The 20,079-nt window shown below is 37.6% G+C and overlaps 1 protein-coding gene across 1 annotated transcript in view; it reads left to right on the forward strand.

Annotated features, from left to right (window-relative positions):
* Positions 1–20,079, forward strand: part of CRYBG3 (crystallin beta-gamma domain containing 3) — a gene marked incomplete at both ends in the record, with an annotated part of 116,312 nt that overhangs the window by 26,588 nt on the left and 69,645 nt on the right. Inside the window, one exon of the mRNA XM_080696491.1 lies at positions 12,730–13,160. Within this exon, the coding sequence (XP_080552617.1) occupies positions 12,730–13,160 (431 nt within the window). The remainder of the gene's footprint in view (positions 1–12,729; positions 13,161–20,079) is intronic.

Consider the following 20,079-nt stretch of genomic DNA (forward strand, 5'->3'; position numbering starts at 1 on the left):
AATGGATGCAAGCCATCCCCTGAGCCATACAGGAAGGTCACTGGTGACCTCTTGTTGACCACACTCAGTGGTCCTCTTTTTCTCAGTTCTTATTCTATGTAGCCAGTTGAAAGACAATTTTTTTCTTTCCAGTCTTACCCTCCTTTCCAGGTATTTTGTTCTCCTTTTACTGTGGTTTATCTTTGCGTTAATGTGTCTTTTCTTGCTTTCATTTCTACCGTTAGCTCCTTCATTCTTTCCTTCCTTTGCTGATTCTCTTCTGACTAAACAACTTTCCATATAGCTATTTCTCAAAATTGTCTGCCTTCCTCAATGTCAGTCCTTCAAGATGATATCTTTCAATCTTGTGCCTTTATCTTGTGGCTTCCAGACCTCTTCCTGATGTCTCTCTTGAGCTCTAGACTGGATTATCAACATTCCAGACATTTCCATGGGGATGTCTTCAGAAAGGCTCAATATCTTCAGCTATGTTCTATATTTGTTTGGGGACTGAGGTATGGTGGTGGGAAGTAGGGAGAATTGTTTGACTGTTTAGAACAAAGAGCCGTGAGGCTCAATTACTCCACTGAAGGTTGTCAGATAAGCCGTTTACTTTCAGTCTCATGTCTCAAGCTGCCTTAAGTTGCATCTGTTGCCTTCAAATCCTGAGGTTTTTAGATTGTCTGTGAGATGGGTTCCCTTATGACCAGAATCCTTTCTCAGACACTTGCAGGTTCTTGTACCTCCTTCTCTCTTTGCCAATATCAATCTTTTGTGAAATCTCTTACCTGTGATATCTGTTTCTTCCTCCCTTAGTACTTAAAACATTTTTTTTTTTTTTTTGGTGGTACTGGGGTTCCTGGAAGCCCTTCTACCTCCGGGCTACGCTCCCAGACCTATTTTATATTTTTGAAACAGGGTCTCTTATGCCAGCGCGGCTGGCTTCAAACCTGCGCGATCCTCCTGTCTCCGCCTCCCAAGCGCGGGGATTACAAGCGTGCGCCACCACGCCCGGCTAGTACTTAAAACTTTAAAAAATATTCATTTCTCTCATTTTAGTATCTTTCACAAGAGAAGTTAATGTGTTGTGTGACTGTATTGTGTTAAGCAAAATTTCTATCTCTTTTTATATTTGAAGAAAGTGATTCTCAAAGATTAACCTACTTTACAAAGTGTGCTGCTAGTAAGAGGAGCCAAGAGAATTGAGGCATTCTGTACCCTACTTCTCATTTGTATGTTTAGTTAAAGCAATGTACATGAGCTGCATGTATCAAAACTAAATCCTACTTAAACATGAAACAGACTATGTAGTAAGTGTGTTTTCAGAAATGAGTCATGAGCTAACTAAAATGATTACATTTGGATCAAAGGTTATTGATGTTTCAGCCCAGGCCTAAATAAATTGATGACTGTTGCGCTTGTTTTCCATAGCGGGGCATCTCCTTTATATAAAATCTAACATTGGTCCCATTTTAAAATCGATGTTCATTATTAATTGTATAACTTTGATGAAGTTTTTGGCATCTTTTAAAGAGTGATGGTTGGTGTATGCTTTTGATATTTCTGTGGGTGAAGAAGTGAAATCAAGGAATATCAACCGAATGCATTTCAATGTCAGATATTTATTCACACCACCTATTACAAAGAAACACTTTTTTTCTTATCAATCGATAAGTAGGAATGGAAGAATTGTGGCTCAAGAATATCTATCTCAGTGAGCTGAGTTTGGTGTCCCATGCCTGTAACCCCATTACTTAGGAGGCTGAGACAATAAGATCGCAGGTTCAAGGCCAGCCTTTGCAGCTTAGTGAGGTCTTCTGCGACTTACACCCTGTTTCAAAAATAAAGGCAAAACAAAAAATAATAAATAAGTAAAATAGGGCTGGAGGTGTTGCTCAGAGGTCAGATGCTCCAGGTTCAATCCCTAGCAACATACACACACACACACACACACACACACACACACACACACACATACTGATTTTTAATATAAGTCATAGCCTCATAAATGTTTGTTATATTTTTGTCTCAGTGATGCAGGTAATAGCAGCAAATAATACCAATAAAATATAGAAATGTTCAAAGTCTTCTTTTTTAGACATTGGAACAATTTTTTCTCATCTGTAATCATATATGCAATCCTCTATATAAACACACACTGGGACCAGGTGTGGTGGCATGTGCTTGTAATCCCAGTACTTGGGAGGCTAAGGCAGGAGGACCTCAGGTTCACAGCCAACCTCAGCAACTTAGTGAGACTCAGCAACTTAGTGAGACCCTGTTTTAAAATAAAAAATAAAATAGAGTGTGTGTGTGTGTGTGTGTGTGTGTGTGTGTGTGTGTGTGTGTGTGTATGATCTCTCATCTCTCTTTCCTCCCCCCCTACCACCTCTCCTCCCTCTCTTCCTCCCTCCCCTATTGGTGGTGAGAATGATTTGCTTAGAGCTTCACAGTCAGCCACTGTTCTCTGTCTCCACCTTGGAAACACCTCCTTGGACCAGTTTTAAAATTACATGTGTGGTGATGGAAAGATCACAGTTATTGGAACCAAACAGATCTGGGCTTAAATCCCAGACTTCCCATGTTGTAGCTTTGTAACCTTGGAAAATATTACATTTTCTGCTGATCTATTGAGGGGTGTTTAATCCTTATTTCACAGAGATGCTTTCAAACTAACGGAGAGAATATGTAAAGTGCTGTAAAATGCATGACACAAGGACATAGTAAAATAGTTGCATTCTTGCCCTAATACATCTAGCTAAAACTTGGAAATGGTGGTGTTTATTCTGGGTGACAAATATAGAAATCAGCTACAAGAAGGAAGTATTGATTCAGCACAACATTTGAAATAGAGACATACAAGAAGGCGTGTTATATTGTACTTTGATCAGAAGTCAAAATTCTTAACTGTTGATTCCTTTCACAAAAAGTATTTACTACCAGGGTGCCTCAGATGGAGATTGCACTGTATGTCTCTCTACTGTCCAGACGACCCAAAAGACTGCCAGGGCCTACGTCGTCTAATATCATGGCTGGTGCTGGTTTAGGATCTTTTTTTAAAATTTTTTATTTGCGCATTGTATTCATACATCATAATGGGGTAAAAAACTTGTGTGGACATACATGTACACATCGCCCATTTAGCCCCTACCCAATTCCCACCCCATTCCTTCCCCATCCCTCCTTCCCTTGCTTGGCTTAGTGGTTGACTTTGATATGTTTAAGTACATTGTGTGTTTTAGAGAATTTCCTTCTTCCCCCCTCCTTTTAGGTTGTCTTGTTTGCTCCTCTATAGGATTTCCTTTTTCATCCTACGACCCATTACTCCTTAACTTTCACATATTAGGGAAAGCATCTGATTTCTTATTTTTTGTGACTGACTAATCTCACTTAGCATAATGTCCTCCAGTTCCATCCATTTCCCTGAAAATGATATAATTGTGTTTTTTATGGCTGAGTAAAATTCCATTGTGTATATATCCCACAATTACAGGATCTTGACATCTCAGAGTTCATGGGCATAGAATGTATTGTAGATTCTCTGATTTGCAGCATTTCTTTTTATCTGTCATAGACCTTGAGTGGTACTACATTGTGGAATGGTAGAATCAGAGCTTAACACTTATGTACATATTCTAGATTTTTTGTGAGAAACTTTGCCTCCATAGGTTCCAGGTATGAATTCGAGAACAGTAGAAGGACTCCAGAAGGCTGTTAGAGAAACAAAAAGCATTTGCTTTTCTGGCCCAGTGTCACTGGATAAGACCTTGTTACATAACAGGAAGAAGTGGCTCTCTCCCCATCTTGGTCCTTTCTCTTCTCACCTTGCACATATGCCCTGCTTGATTTCTACCTCCATGTGAGCTTATGACAAGGCCCAGATCTGTTTCACCAGCCCAGTGTTATTCTTCAGCTTCAGAGTGACAGGGCCAATTAGTTGATGAGCCTTTCCTCCAGATGTTACTGGGTAAAAGACTCAACATAGTTAAAGTTGAACTCTTTTTACTTTGTCCGAATGTTCTTCTGTATTTTCTATTCCAGTAAAAGGTACCACCAAATTACTCAATGTTGACACCCTAGAATAATTCTACCAGTTTGTCTCCTTTCTCGTTGTACCAAGGCCCAGGAACAACTTGTCTTTCCTGTCCATACCCATTGCTACTCTGTAACTGACTTTTCTTATTGAGGTCAGCAATTTTCACCCATTTTTCCCCCCCTGAAACACATCTATTGGATAACTGTTTGGGAGCTCTTATAGTTAAGGGTCCATATTTGGTACGCTATCTGTAACTATATTATTTTATCAAAACTTGTATGGGGATGAAAAACAGTGAAAGTAACCCCATGGATAGAATCTCAGTTCCATTCCACAATATTTTAAAAAATGAAATATCACTTTTTAAACTAACATCAATAGAAAGTTATTTATCACATCTCAGAAGTAAGAACAACATTGGTATGCCATGATATATTAATTGGAAATAGCTTATATATTGTGTTAAATCATAAATAGTTAAGGCAGGATAAAAGTTTATGGCCTACCTGCCTTGCCTCTTCTTATTTTCCTTTTTTTCTTTTCTTTTTCTTCTTTTTTCTTTTTGCATTACTGGGGATGAAACCCAGGGGCATTCTACTGCCAAGCTATACCCCAGCCCTGTTTTTTATTCTTTATTTTGAAACAGGGTCTCATTGAGTTGCAAAGGGCTTCACTAAGTAGCTGAGTCTGGTTGACTGCCTGTGATCCTCCTGTCTCAGTCTCTCAAATGCTAGGATTACAAGTGTGCACCACCATGCCCGGTCTCTTCTTATTTTCTGTGAAATAATAATTCTGTGAAAAACATGTAAAGATACCTTTCAAAAATTACTTAAATAGAAGTGTAAATAGTTTACACCTTTGCATTAGTTGCAGACTCCATTTATCGAAAATATTATTTATGGAAATATGTATCAGTAGTCACTATAGAGTTAATCTGACAATTCACTACAAACTAAACCTATTATGATAAATGTAAATAGTGATTTTGATGAAAATTTTTATTACCACTTTACCTTACCTGTAATTCAAGATAGCTGATGGTAAAGTATCAATAAAATATGATGATAAAGTTTTTCTCAAAATTAAAGGAATTTCAACTATTAATTAGAATATCAACTATGGGCTATGGTTGATATTATATATTTTATATAGTTGATATTATATACATCATATATTATATATTGATATATCATATATTATATATTGATATTATATATTATATATAGTTGATATTATATATTTTTTTCGGATTGCTTGGTGTAGATGTGACAACCAGATGTCTTAAAATGGAACACTCACTAGAATTCTCTCATAAACACATGGGTATAAATGCCAAATTTTAGTAACTTTTAATAAGGTAAGAGTCCTGCTCCTGATGACAACATATGAAATTATTTGCTTTCCCTCTGTGGTGATGGGGAAGACAAAGGGTGGTAGGAATTTCTATTGGAAGAACATGTATGCAATTTCCATTCTGGAAAACTTCAGCTCTGGTAGATGTTTTCCAAGCAAAGAGAGCAAGGGATAAGTGGTCTCAGCAGTAGGAATAGCACTAGGCAAAGAGATACTGCAGTCAGAGAGAAAGGAAAGGAGGACAGAGCAGGGAATTAATGAGATGCTTGTGCTGGCAGTAGGCTTTCCAATCATTGTGAGCCGCAAGAGATGGCATTAGAGAGGGCTAGCTGCAGGGAAGAGTCAGCACGACCCTGACTGCCACACTAGGGATGTGACAACAGTGCACAGCCGCTGGAAGATGTTAAGAATTATCGGATTTGACTTCTGAAAGACTGCTCTGGCTTTTGAATAGACAGTGGCCTGGGGGATATCAGAGTTATGCGCAAAGAAACTGGTTAGGCTGTTGTTGACAGTATTCCAGGAGAGGGGTCATGGTACCTTGGTGATTTTTCTGACTTTAACAACAAGGGCAGGGGAGAGATTTTATAGTTTATAGAAAAGGGAAGAATGGATATACAGCATGGCCAAGTTCAGTTTTGGATGTATTGGTTTGGAGTTGCCATTGAAGCATCCAGGTGGAGATTATTGTGTGGTTGATGGTGCGATGTATAGGCAGGTCCCCAGTTCAAGAGTCTGAGCTGAGGATACAGATCTTGGATCATCTGGTTGATCGCATGTGTCAGAAATGAGGTCTCATAAGAAGTGTATGAAGGTATGGTGGGCCCAGGCTGGAATTGGGAGAACCAAAATATGGAAGGAGAGTGAGAGGATATTCAGAGAGGAAGAAGGGAAACTTCAGAATGATGTCTTAAAAGCCAAAGAGTCAGTGATTTTCAGAAAACATTCAGTTTCACATTCTTTAGACATATCATATAATACCAGGTTGGCAGGCCAGAAGCTGCTGCCAAAATACAGACGGTATTTATCTGTATGTAATATAGACAAAATACAACTGTATGAAATAGAAGGAAGGTCTCACAGGAGATGGGAGAACAGATGAGTGGCTTAAGGGATGTAGAACAGGTTGGAAATCACGGCTGCAGAAAGTGAGGGAGGATTGTAGAATGGTCTCCAGCTGAGGCTGTAGATTGTGAATTGTTCTCAGCCCACATCTGCATAGCTGGGTACATACATCCTGAATTTTAAGCAAGATTCAGTCACGGAAATGAAAATAAAAGCTGGAGTTTTGCTAAATGGAGGTGACCAAGGATCAAAGAAAGAGGCTTTGAGGTAGTGGCCATATTGGATAACTGGATATTGAAGACAAAAGTATTTGTGTGAATTGAAAGGGAGTAAGAATCAGAAGCTATGATAAGACAGGAGAACTGGCGTGATAGGCTCACCTGGGAGAGTGGTTGAGAGCTGGAAAAACGAGAAGGTGTGAACACTAGTGGTTACTTGATATTGAAAGTCAGGTGGGGCAGTCACGGTAAAGGCAAGGACCAGAGTTAGCCAGAGGGGAAGGTGGAGAGTGGAGGTCACTGGAGTTGAGGGTACTAAGAAACTGGGCTGAAGGGTTGTCCTTGTTGTGCTGTGCTCAAAGAAGGCAGAGCCTTGGTGGAAAGAGGACAGGTGCTAGAGACTGTAAAGGTGTAGTCACTCGGCCCTTCTCTCGTTTTCGCTCAGACTTCATTTGCTGATACTCCCCACACCTTGAGCTTGCCCACCACACTGGTACAGCACCCACCAGCTCTTGAAGTGACAGAATAATTCTGATTATACCTGAAAGAAATTCTTTTAGTAGTAATTCTTGTAGTGTAGGCTCTGTTACAGCAGGGACTTGGGTGTCCCTGTTGTATCCAAGCACCTAGAATAGTGTCTTGTTCATTGTTTATTTGAATGAACAGTTTACATTGACTCTAACTGTACGTGGCTTACCCCATTTTAGCCTATTGCTGATTTGGACTTGCATTACTCAGAAACTCTCATAGTCTTCTGCATTTGGGGAGCTCAGGTCCCTGCTCTTCCTCTCATGCTGTCCTTCTTATTTACCTTTTTACTTTCCTGAGGTCAGACTCACTGCTGGATCATCTCCTTGTCTTCTCCACTTGTAGAATACCCTGGCTTTAGCCAGTGGAAGAGGAATTGTCCCTGCTCCTCTCCAAGCCTACATTCCCCTCTTTGTTAGAGGTATTAGAGCTCATCTTATTATATGTAATTATATGTAATAGTAAGGTTCAAAGTGATACAAGCATACATGTACTCAGTGCATTTCCTTCTGCAACCTACTCCACTCCCTCTTTTTTGTACTTGTTAGTGAGCTCGGTAATTTAAATGGTGAATGTAGAACCTTTCAATGAGGTCTGAAGGAGGTGAGGGGTATGAGTCATTTCACTATGTGGGGGAGGAACATTTTAAGCAGAGAGGAGTAAATGCAAAATTTTGGGTGCAGGAGTGTGCCTGATGCTTCTGAAGATCAGTGAGGAAGGTAGCTCTCATCCTCTGTGAGCTGACAGTGGTATTTGGCAATCTTTGCTCCCCTCTGCTTTGGGAAGTACTCTTTTTCCTCTGCCTTTGGAGACCAGTGTTCTGGAGGGAATGACTTGTTCTCATCTCTTTCTGTGGTGTGTGTGTACGCACATGCCTGTCTTTTCATCTTTTTTACCCTAGGGCTCCTTTGTTGGTCTCCCACTCCACTTTTCACTGTATGCAGCCTAATGCCAAATTGCATTCTTAAATTGTACTTTTGACTGCCTCCCAGCCAAATCAACTTGGGCATCACCAGGAGACCAAAATTCAACATGTTCAACATCTAAATAGTTGATTGTCCTAACTTCAAAAGTCCTAATTCTCACCTCCCTCCCTATTTCTTATTTCCATTTTTGGCTTTATTACCCAAATAGTTGCCAAATTTGGAGAACTAGTCAACTGTGACTTTGTTAACCCTCATTCTCCAGTTCCGACTGATCACCCCACCAATGTCATGATTCTCTATTCAGTTAGTAAACTTTCTTCAGAATTTTGTGTTTGTGCATGCATACTTTGAGTTTAGAATGTTCTTCTCGCCCTTCAAGAGCAAGCTCGAATGTTATTTCCTTTATGCAAAGGTTTCTTCCATCTCTGGTTGAGTTAATTGCATCTCCATTGTGTTCATGCCTCTTCTCAACCCCACGCAGTGATAAAGATGAGTACCTGTCCCTCTGACCTGTAAGCTTTCTGGAAGCCACAGCTCAGTCTTATAAATCAGCACATCTAAGTATTGCCTCTATTTCCCTGTATCAGACATATAGCAAAGAGAGTATATAGATGAATTTAGACCAAGGTCACTGCATTAAAACATTTTGAGTACGAAGGCAAAAAATTAAAAATTCTCAAGATACACATTTCTTCATCTATAATACAGGAACAGCAGCATTCATGTATTATATAAAGATTACAAACATCTGAGAGCATCTGGAATTGGTGAGTGTCAGCGATGGCTTGAGTCCTAAATTCTTTCATTCTATTGACTTGTTGCAACAATGGTAGAGGGACATAGGCCCCACCTAACGAGGGCCTGGGGCAATCTGAACTTCATTGTTGTCTAGACTGAGGGCAAAGAACAGCTGCTTTAGATCAATCTTAAAATTTTAGTTATATGAATACAGAATTTATTGTGGGCGTTTACATTGAATAGTACTGTTCTGCTTGTTTTTCCTAAATTTAGAAACTTTGTGTCTTGTCGAAGGTATTTTAATTATAGAGAGAAAATTCTCAAAAGATTACTAGGGGAAAATTAAGTAGCTGAGACATTTAAGGAAACTAAAAAGAAAAGACTTTTTGGTAAACTCACAATATAGAGATTCTAGAAGACTAGCAACAAGACTGAACATTGACAAGACGAAGACGTGATTGTGTGCGTGCGCATACGTGTGCGCACTGAGAATTGAACCCAGGGATATTTTACCTCTGAGCTATACCTCCAGTCCTATTTTATTTTTATTTTGAAGCAGGCTTTCACTAAGTTGCTAAGGGCCTCACTAAATTGCTACGCTGGCTTTGAGCTTGCGATCCTCTTGTTTCAACCTGCCAAATATTGGAAATCTAGGCATGTGCCAGCATACCTGGTTGAAACAAGTGACTTTTCAGGTTTAGTGTCACATGCTGGTAGTCCTAGTACTTGAGAGGCTGAGATAGGAAGATCACAGGTTTGAAGATAGACTTAGCAATGTAGTGATACTCTCAGTAACCTAGTGAGACCCTGTTTCAAAACAAAAATAAAAAGAGCTGGGCGCCAAGTGTGATGGCCCACGCTTATAATCACAGCATTTGGGACAGGAACTGGGTTCTCAGCCAGCCTCAGCTACTAGACCCGTTGCAACTCAGTGAGACCCTGTTTCAAATAAAGAATAAGAAAATATGGCTGGGGGTATAGCTCAGAGGCAGAATGACCCTGGGTTCCACTCCCAGTACTGCAAAAATAAACAAACAAACAAACAAACAAACAAACTGGGGTTGTAGCTCGTGTAGAACATTCTTGTGTTCAATCCTCAGTACCAAAAAATGGCTGTCTGGGTGATGTGTACATTTATAACTACACAAGTTTTTTACCCCATTATGATGCATAAATACAGTGTACCAATAAAAAAATTAAAAAATAAAATTAAAAAGTAAAAATTAAAATTGTATATAACTCTAAGAAGGTTAAACGTGAAGGCCTTTGTTAATTTAGCAAAATGTATCTTCCTCATTTGGAAAGCAAAATATTATACTTTGAAAGGAATGCTTAAGTAACAATAATAACTGAGTTAGTAAAATACTGTTTTGACAAAAATGATTTAAGATTTTAATGATATCAAACTGTAATCTCCATAATGTGTATGTGTGTGTCTGTCTATCTCTATCCTCCCATCTACCTCTCTCTCTCTCTCTCTCTCTCTCTCTCTCTCCCCCCCCCCTCTCTTTGGGTGTGTGCGGTACTAGGGGTTGAACCCAGGAGCATTCTACCTCTGAGTTATACCCCCTCCTCTTTTTTTAATTTTTTTGTTTTGAAACAGGGTCTGGATAGGTGCTGAGAATCTCACTCACTAAGTTGTTGAGGCTGATCTCCAACCTTTTATCCTACCATCTCTGCCTCCCAAGTACTGGGATTATAGGCCTGGGCCACCATGCCTGGCCCTCCATGTTCTCTTAATTTTCTATTTTTTTTAGACCATTGCTCCAATTTTATAAAACCAGATGCTTAGTTTCTAAAGCATTTCGAGAATATTTATGCTATCTAATGAGCAGCCTGTAGTCCACTTTCCAACAGTAGCTATGCAGGACAAACAGTCTTTCATACTAGTTATAGAAAAAAAAAATAACCACAGTTTTACTCATGTTTCAAAGCTAGTTTACTTTGACCCAGGGAGAAATAATCATGGCTTCAAATGATTAAAAATTCAATAGAATAGTAAAAAGACCAAAGACAAAGCATTTTTCATATGCTTGAGCACTTTCAAGATGTCTCGCATGTTTTGTTAAATTTGGAGGTTGTGCTGTGAGTGGAGAGGGCTTTGCTGAACTAGTGTGGGCTCTCCTGATGAGCTGAAGGTTGGGTGGATGAGGCAGGGATGAGAGGGGACAAAGTGCAGTGAAAACCCATAAAAGGTAAGATGTGTAGAGGCTATAAAATGCTGATGATATTATAAATGTAGAGGCTTACACATTTATTAAGGTCCTACCGTAGAAAAGTGCTCTGTGTTTACTCAAAAATACCCTCTGATACCCACGTTAGGAACAAACTTAAAATAGTGTTTACTTAAATCGGTCTGCTGGGTTTGTAGATTCTAAGCATTTTCTCAACATTTCTTGTTCTAAATTGGTTAATGGTTAGTGGAATGTTCCTTTCAGCTGTTTTGAACTTGGATCAAAACATGGAAGGAGGTGAACAAATGACATTCTAATTATGGTGCTCCTGCTTTCTTGAAGATCGGCTCTGACTTAACTTCGTCATGTGAACCTGCAGTGCCCAAGGTGGTTTCACCTTGGTGTTCTGATCTTTTTCTGACTCACGCTTGAGCGCTCCTTTTATAAGGGCTCATGAGCGTGGCAGGTGACAGGTACTGTCGGACGCGCGCTCTGCTTACAGGTATGTGAGCAAGCGTGTTTGGAAGGCAGGGTGAGTTGGCACCTTGGCCTAAAGCTTTTCACAATCCGGGAGGAGAGTGAGGTGTTTGCCAGCATGTTTTTTTGCTGCAGCAACTCGGCTCTGCCTTGTGCAGAATACTCATGAATGTGAGTTTGCTTTGCCAGTAACTTAATTATGAACAAAATAAACCCCTGTAAGCATTCTCTGTTTGCAGAGAATGCCCAGTGGGATCTGTTTTGCATGAACACATTTTCAGGACTTTATATTTCAACAAGAAGAGGTCTCAAGGTCTTTTTATCTGAATTACAGCCTCGTGTTACTGTCTTTACTGACCTTATTGAAGAACTGTTTTACATGCTGTGACAGCTTCATGGGGTAATTCAGTGCTGGAATGATGAAGTCTATTTGGGTGTTATTTGTCCAAACTACTGTGTATTTGACACTGTTGATCAGCTTTATAACAATATAAACTTAAATATATATAAAGTTTGCCATAATCTTTTCCTTACCTCTCTCTGCTTACCTCTTCTTTCATACCTTTCATGGCTTTCAGTTATAGTATAGTCCTTAGAAGCTGATGCATCACTAAACTTACACACACACATACACACACACACACACACACACGAACAGGCATCACATAGTGACTTTTTGGTCCCCTTTAGAGGGTTCTCCTCCTCTAGGAAGCATCTCCCAGTTACCTCCTCTGCCCTCCCTTTCCTCAGACCTGGCCTGGACTCTGCTCTGGGTGCCCACAATGCTGTACTCTCCCTTTCTGACATTTATTCCACAGCTTTGTTCAAGTTGTGCTGACTGTGCCCTCAGTGGACTGTTTGTCCCTCAGTGGGTTGTGTGTGTATGGCAGTGGGGATTGAACTTGGGTATGCTACTTATGAATTGCACTCCCAGTAATTTTTTTATGTTTTTTGTTTTGAAACAGGGTCTCTCTAGGTTACTGAAAGTCTCACTAAGTTGCTGAGGCTGGTCTTGAACCTTTCATCCTCCTGTCTCAGCCTCCCAAGTATTGAGTTTACCAAGTGTGCACCACCCCCCCAGTTCAATTATAATCTGCCCTAAGGGACAAAAGCCATCAGTGTGATTCAGGAATGTATCCCTGGTGTCCTGTAAAGTCTGTCCTAGCTTACAAGTTGATTTGATCTGTATTATGTTTTTAAATGAGAGTATTTATTATTCTCTACCTTGTTTTCAGATTCTTCAAAATGAGGAGAAAAGAAACCATGCTGAGAAGTTAGCCACTCTGCCATCACAGGAAGATCCCAAAAAGACAAACGATCTTCCCAGTCCCACTTCAGATACCAAAACAGGAGAAACCGATAAACAACCAAAAGAGAGCTTTTTTCAGTTTCTTGGTAACTTGTTCAATATCTCAGGAAAATCATCTCTCAGTGAAGCTAAGCAACCTTCTTTCAAAGATGACCATGATAGAACTGAGAAAGATACACAGACTCCTGGTGACCATCACAAGGACCGGACCCAAAGGGAGAGGGAGACTCTTGGTGGCCCCCTGGGAACCCAGGGACCTCCAGCAGAAGAGCAGGAGTCCGACTCAGCTGAGCTCTCCGACGCCTTTTCTTTGGATACAACACAAGACAGTGAAAAGGAAACCTCTGATCTGTTGAAGTAAGTTTGGAATATAATTGTGATTTAAAAATTAAACTTTTGGACATAGCTTTAATGCCTAAATCCTAATCTTTTATTAATTGAAGGAATTGAAAAAACTACTCTATAATGTACTTCTCAGTAAAGGGCTGATAGGATTCTGTGTATGATCCAGATAATCTCTAGGACCTTTGCGCTACTTCAGGGGGGTGATACTAGTGGTTTTAAGGTGATAAATTTATCATAATAGAGCAATTATTTTTAATTTATATCTTCTTTGAACCAGAGTGTTTTTTGTGGACTGAATTCTTCTTCTATTAGCACAGGCAGTGAGTCCAATTTTAGAAATAAGAATGATCCTAAGGTTCATTCTTTCAATATCTTTTCTTTTTGGAAGCCAATTAAAAGGTTTAAAGAAATAAATTGACTTTATTCACGAAACTTTATGAACCTTTTATACAACTCTAAGAAATTAAAGCCTTACATGACTTTAAGGAGCATCTCACCACCCTTTTTTCTTTCTTTCATTAATGAATAAGAACCAACTTGTTTTTACTTTTGCTTGAATGAGCTAGAAGAAATATTTATGATACTAAAAAAAATGTAAGCGGTGTTGACTATATTAATCATCTTGGGCAACATAAGAGTATTCATTTATAACTAATGAGAATGTGTTTAATTAGTTTTACTTTTACCTCACCAGACAATTTATTATTTGTAGAAGTTACCTACAGTAATATTGTGGTCACATATAGATGATATCTTATTACAGAGTTTTTTGTAGTTTCACAGTATCTTCATGTGTATGTTGTCAGTTAATTCCTCATAGCAAGCATAACGAGACAGGCTTACATCCACCTTATAGTTGTAAGAACTGATACCCAAATAGATAGAGTTTGTCCATCAAGTGGTGTGGTAGGGCTTGCTTTATCAGATGTTATAACATCTACAGTACTTGAAATAGTGTCCTACTCATGTGATATTTGTTAGATATTTAAATGGAGCAGAATAAACAGTCAAGACATAGACCCTAATAAATTGGTTATTTAGACCTTTATTAGCCTCTCAGTACTCCTTTCTCAGCCTTCCAAGTACTTGGATTATAAGTGTGCACCACTACACCCAGCAGTGAATCATTATTTTATTTGGTGAAGATATTATATATTATTAAAAGGAGAAAATTTGGAAAATTGGCTACCAATTTGGAATTTAAAAACTACTCTCGTGTTTATATTATTATTATTATTTTTTTTTGCGGGTCTGGGGGTGGAACCCAGGAGCATTCGACCTCCAAGCTACACCCCCTGCCCAATTTTTTATTCTTTATTTTGAAACCGGGTCTCACTGAGTTGCAGAGGGCCTCACTAAGTAGCTGAGGCTGTCCGTAAACCGTGATCCTCCGGTCTCAGTCTCCCAAATGCTGGGATTACAAGTGTGCGCCACCACACCTGGCTATGTTTATATCAAATTAAGAGTAACAAATAAATGTTAAAAACAAAAACCAAAAGAAGCAATAAATTATTTATTTATTTTCATACTAGGGATTGAACCTTAGGGACATTCCACATCTGAGCTACACTCCCAACCCTTTTTATTTTGAAATAGAGTCTGACTAAATTGCTGAGAGTCTTGCTAAATTACTGAGGCTGGCCATTAACCTGTGATCTTCCTGTCTCAGCCTCCCAAGTACTGAGATTATATGCATGTGAATTATTATATGGCTGTGAATTATTATTTTATTAATAATTGAGAAATAATTTTCTAAGTATAATAGCAACAGAAGGTGTCAGTTAAGAGGTCAAGACATTAGATTACTCCCAATTTTCAAATTCTTGTATGCCAGACAATAGGAGTTAACAGTGCTAAATTTAAATTGCAAATAGAAAATTTATATGCAAAAATTATGACAAATATTTTAATGGAAGAGTAATTTATACACTAACTTAACAATAGAAATAAAAGAGGAAACTACAAATAATTCAAGTAGAAATATAAGCTACTAATTCGTGTGTGTGTGTTTGTGTGTGTGTGTGTGTGTGTGTGTGTGTGTGTGTGTGTGTGTGTTTTACTGGAAATAGAACCCAGTTCTATTTCTATATATGAGTCAAAATCAATAAAGCTGATACTGGTATACTCGGTTGGGATAGCATGTTTTAGAAATTAAATTAGCAATATATATCAATAACTTTAAAATGCATACAGTTTTTTTCTGATGATGTATTAAGGCATTTATTAAACATCATTTATAGTAACATTATTGGAAACAAATGTCTAATAGAAGAAAAATGTCTTAATTGCACATCCATGATATTGAATAATTTGGGATTCACTGGAAATGGAGAGTATCCAGCTACGACCTGCTGCCAGCATCTTTGGGAGCAGAGTCTAGCAATATTCTAGCAACTTATCCAGGTGACTTTTTTGCATGTTTTTATTTGAGATCCAGCGTTGTGAAGTAACTTAAAATGGTGGAGAATTGGGTAGAATGGAAAGTTTGTGTTTTTCTCTTTTGGTTTTGATGATTTGATCAGGTTTATTGTTTCTTTGGCTTTGGATGATAGAAATTGACAGAGGATACTGTGCCTCTTATTTCTTGCTAGTAAAGCCCTCTTTGTTATAGAATAATTGCTTAAAGCAATCCTTAAGAACCATTTCAGCAAAGAAAGGATTCTTAATTTAGGAGGAAAGGAAGAGACCACAGTACTTCTTCCAGTTTAACCGAGATGATAGGCTTTGTCCACTCCTACCTTTAGAAATCCTGCAATTTATTAGGCTTAGAATTATATTAGTGATGCTGGTGACAATTATCAGTTTATTTAAAAATTTAGCCAGGCATGGTGGCGCACACTTGTAATCCCCGCGCTTGGGAGGCTGAGACAGGAGGATCTCACAGGTTCGAAGCCAGCCTCAGCTACTTAGTGATGCTCTCAGCAACTTAGTGAGACCCTGTTTCCAAATAAAATATAAAATAGGTCTGGGAGTATAGCCTGGGGGTAGAAAGCCTCTGGGTTTCAGCCCCAGTACCACAAAAAAAAATTTAAATTGAATCTCAATTTGGTAATAGTTTGCTTTGATAGAGAACTACTCACAACTATTATTATTTAAATAAAATCCCAAAAGAATTATTAATAATTTTGAGGAATCTGCATTTTGAGTAAGAAAATTGTTTTGGGTCGGTGACATAGGTTTATCCAAAGCAAGGGTATATTTAAATTTATTATTCTGAAATGTTATTCAAATTCCAATTAAAAACCTTTTGAGATAACGTGCTAGGTGACTAGCTCCATATATCAATTTTAATTTTTTTAAATAGTGAGTTAACTGAGGTTTGGTATTGTCTTTCTCATGGAAAAATGCTTTATTTTTTTTTCTTTATATGTCTTGAAAAGCGGGGTGCATTTAAAAAGGTTAATGGCTTTAGACAAGCTAATAAAATAAGCTGTGCTGTATGACAATGCCTACTACATACTGTCAAACTTTTTGTGACTATCATTAATAGTGTATTAAAAACTTAAACAAGTTATTGCCTATTATTAGAACTGAATGTAAAAATTCATCATCAAAATAATTTTAAATGGTTTCCTCTTAATTAAAAACAGATTTGTAATTTTTGTGTATAAAATTTTATACACAAATTTTATTTTTATGCAAATTTTATTTTTAATATTCATAAAACCTTTAAGACAACCTATTTGGTAACATTTTAGATTGTTTTCCATATATCACCTCAGCTCCTTGTATAATTTATATAAGAAGCTACTTTATTGTTGGGTTATTTTTTAAAGTTTCTTATAATGTTTATATTGTCACAGTTTCAATCCCTCATAATGAAAACCTTTCTGAGTTTTCCTGTGATATTAAATGTATTGGTTTTGCAGCTTTCATTTTTAAAATATACTTGTATTGGTACACTGTAATCTCATAATGACATTGAGTCATAGAGAGACGCTTGGTGGTCTTCCCCTGGCATCTTCCCTTCCCTGTGCTTGGTATTCGTTTGCATCTCCCCTTCCCCATGCATGGCATGATAATTTATGTTCATAGCATCAATGGAAGTGTTTCCTCCCCCTCCTCCTTTATGCTCTTTCGATTGCTTTGTGGAGTTTCTCTTCCTTTTCTGGAGTCCCTCTTGTATCCTAATTTCCTTCTACTTTCTACATATGAGAGAATACATATGATCCTTCATTTTGTATGTCTGTCTAATCTTACAGTATAATGTTCTCTAGATCCATCATTTTTCTGCAAATGACATTTTTTTTTGTTCTTCATGGCTGAGCAAAATTCTTTGTGTGTATATCCCATAATTTTGTAATCTATTTATTAATGGACACCTGGATTGATCCCATGATTTGACTATTGTGAATTATACACCTCTAACCATGATATTTGTGTATCACTATAAAATTCTGATTTCAATACCTTTGGAAAGATACCCCAGAGTAATATAGCTCGATTTTATGGTGGCTTCATTTCAAGATTTCTGAGGAATCTCCACACTGATCTCCATTGGAGTTATACTAATTTGCAATCTCACCAATTGTGTATAAGAGTTCTTATTTTCCCATATTCTCACCAGCACTTATTGTTGCTTGTATTCTTAATGATTGTCACCCTAATTGGTGTTAAATGAAATCTCAGATTCACATCTCCCTGATTGCTAATGATATTGAATATTTTTCATGTATTTATTGGTTATTTACATTTCTTCTTTTATGAAGTATCTAGTTAGTTTACTTGCCCATTTTTAATTTTTTTACTGTTAAGTTTTTATTTTTTTATAGTCTAGATAATATTCCTTTATCAGAGTAGTAGCTGGCAAAAATCTTTTCCCATTCTGTAGGCTCTCTCTTTAGACTCTTGATGGTCTTCTTTCTTTACATGGAAAAGTTAAAAGCTTTCCCTATTGTGAGAGGAAATGTGCTTACCTATGTAATTTGAAAGGGAAAAGATCTTATTGCTAAAATAGTTTCTTAGTCATTGTATTTTCCTAAAAGTCAATTCCTAAAAATATACTTTTGCTATAAAGCTATATTCTTTATGATACTAGGGATTGAACCAAGGGGCATTCTACCTCCAAGCTATATTTCTAGCCCTAGTTTTCATTTTTTATTTTGAAACAGGGTCTCACTAAGTTGCGGAGGGCCTCACTAAGAGTAGCTGAGGCTGTCTGTGAACTGCAGTACTCCTATCTCAGCCTCCCAAATACTGGATTATAAGTGTGTTCTACCACACCCAGCTGCTATAAGGCTGTTATATATGTAAGGCTTATATATATATATATATATATATATATATATATATATATAGCTACTAGTATAGAAATTTCTTTGAAGACTGAAACATATTTTGGTTAACAGGCATATAAATTATTAGATTTGAGTACAACTGTATGTAATATCTAGAGGTTTAAAAAACCTTCAAATAATGAATACCTGTTCTACAATTCATAAAGACTTCTGAGGTCTATAATGTATATACTTATTTCCTTAAATATTTGAACTTTCAAAGTGTTTTACTTCTTTTTTACCATTTAGGTCACATACGACTGTTATATAGAATAATCTGTAGAGCCCATGTATAACTACATAATACATGAAACAGTCAATGAAATTAAGATTACCTTTTCTCCATCTACCCTGTGAAAAATATATCTTTTTAATTTCCCATCTTTAGCTTATTTTAAAATTATTTATTTTCGAGCTGGGTGTGGTAGCTCATGTCTCTAATCCCAGTAGGAGACTAAGGCAGGAGAATCTCACGTTTCAGCTCAGCCTCAGCAACTTAGCGAGACTCTTAGCAACTTGATGAACTCTGCTTCATGCTAAAAAATAAAATAGGCCTGACTCAGAAGTAGAATGTGCCTGAGCTCTATCCCCAGAGCCATACCATATCGCACTTGTGCGCTCCCTCTCTCTCCCTCTCTCTCTCTCTTCTCTCTCTCTCTCCCTCTCCCTCTCCCTCTCCCTCTCCCTGTCCCTCTCTCCCCCTCTCTCCCTCTCTATCTCTCTCTCTCTCAATCTCTATCTCTCTCTCACACACACACGATTTATTTTTACCATTTTTATTCTATTTAAAAGAACAGTTTTATGTTCTTAACATATTCAGTTATGATGACTCTACTGCAATCTATAAAGAGATGATGTAGAAAACAATGTTGGCCCGACTAATCCTTTAAAAAGTTGTAGTAAAAGAATAAACACCACACACACACACACACACACACACACACACACACACACACACACACACACACACAAGCTGTGGTGTAGTTCATCAGTAGCTAAAGAGACCAGTTACAATGAATGAAGCTAATAAGGCTATAACTTTGATGTTCAGTGCTTTAAACATTAATATAAATAATGTAGATTTTATTTATAAAACATTTTCATGCAGAGTGCTGAAAAAGAGGATCTAGTTAGAAGTTTAAATTGGTACATATAAATCAGTTTAACCATTTTACCTGAAAGCATTCAGGGTCTGTTAATAAAAGAAAAAAGTAAAACACTGATTTCACTCCCTAGACGCTAAAACTACAAAAATAATAATTACAGTTACTTGGAATTTAGTGGAATTTTTTTTTTTTTTTTTGTGTGTGTGTGTGTGTGTGTGTGTGTGTGTTTCAGAACCCTTTCAGCTCGAAGTTGCATTCGTGCAAAAAAAGTTGATGCAGAAAGTGGTCTGATTCAGAATAAAATGCTTTGAGATATAGTTAGGAGGGGGGTCAGTAATAAGAGGACCTAAATTTGTTATATTTGAAGAAAATTCTTATCCCTCTCTCTCATTTCCTATTTTAGTTGATATCATGTAAATTTCTTTGGATAGTCTTCAGAATTAATTTGATAATCCTTTAGGAAAAATAATCATTATCTTTTAGGAAAAAGAATCATAGATAGTTGACCATAGGTTATAGTTACACAGTATTGCAAGTTTAACAGGAAAA

This window comes from Muscardinus avellanarius (genome assembly GCF_963383645.1).
Source record: "Muscardinus avellanarius genome assembly, chromosome: 5".
Classification (NCBI taxonomy): Eukaryota; Metazoa; Chordata; class Mammalia; order Rodentia; family Gliridae; genus Muscardinus; species Muscardinus avellanarius.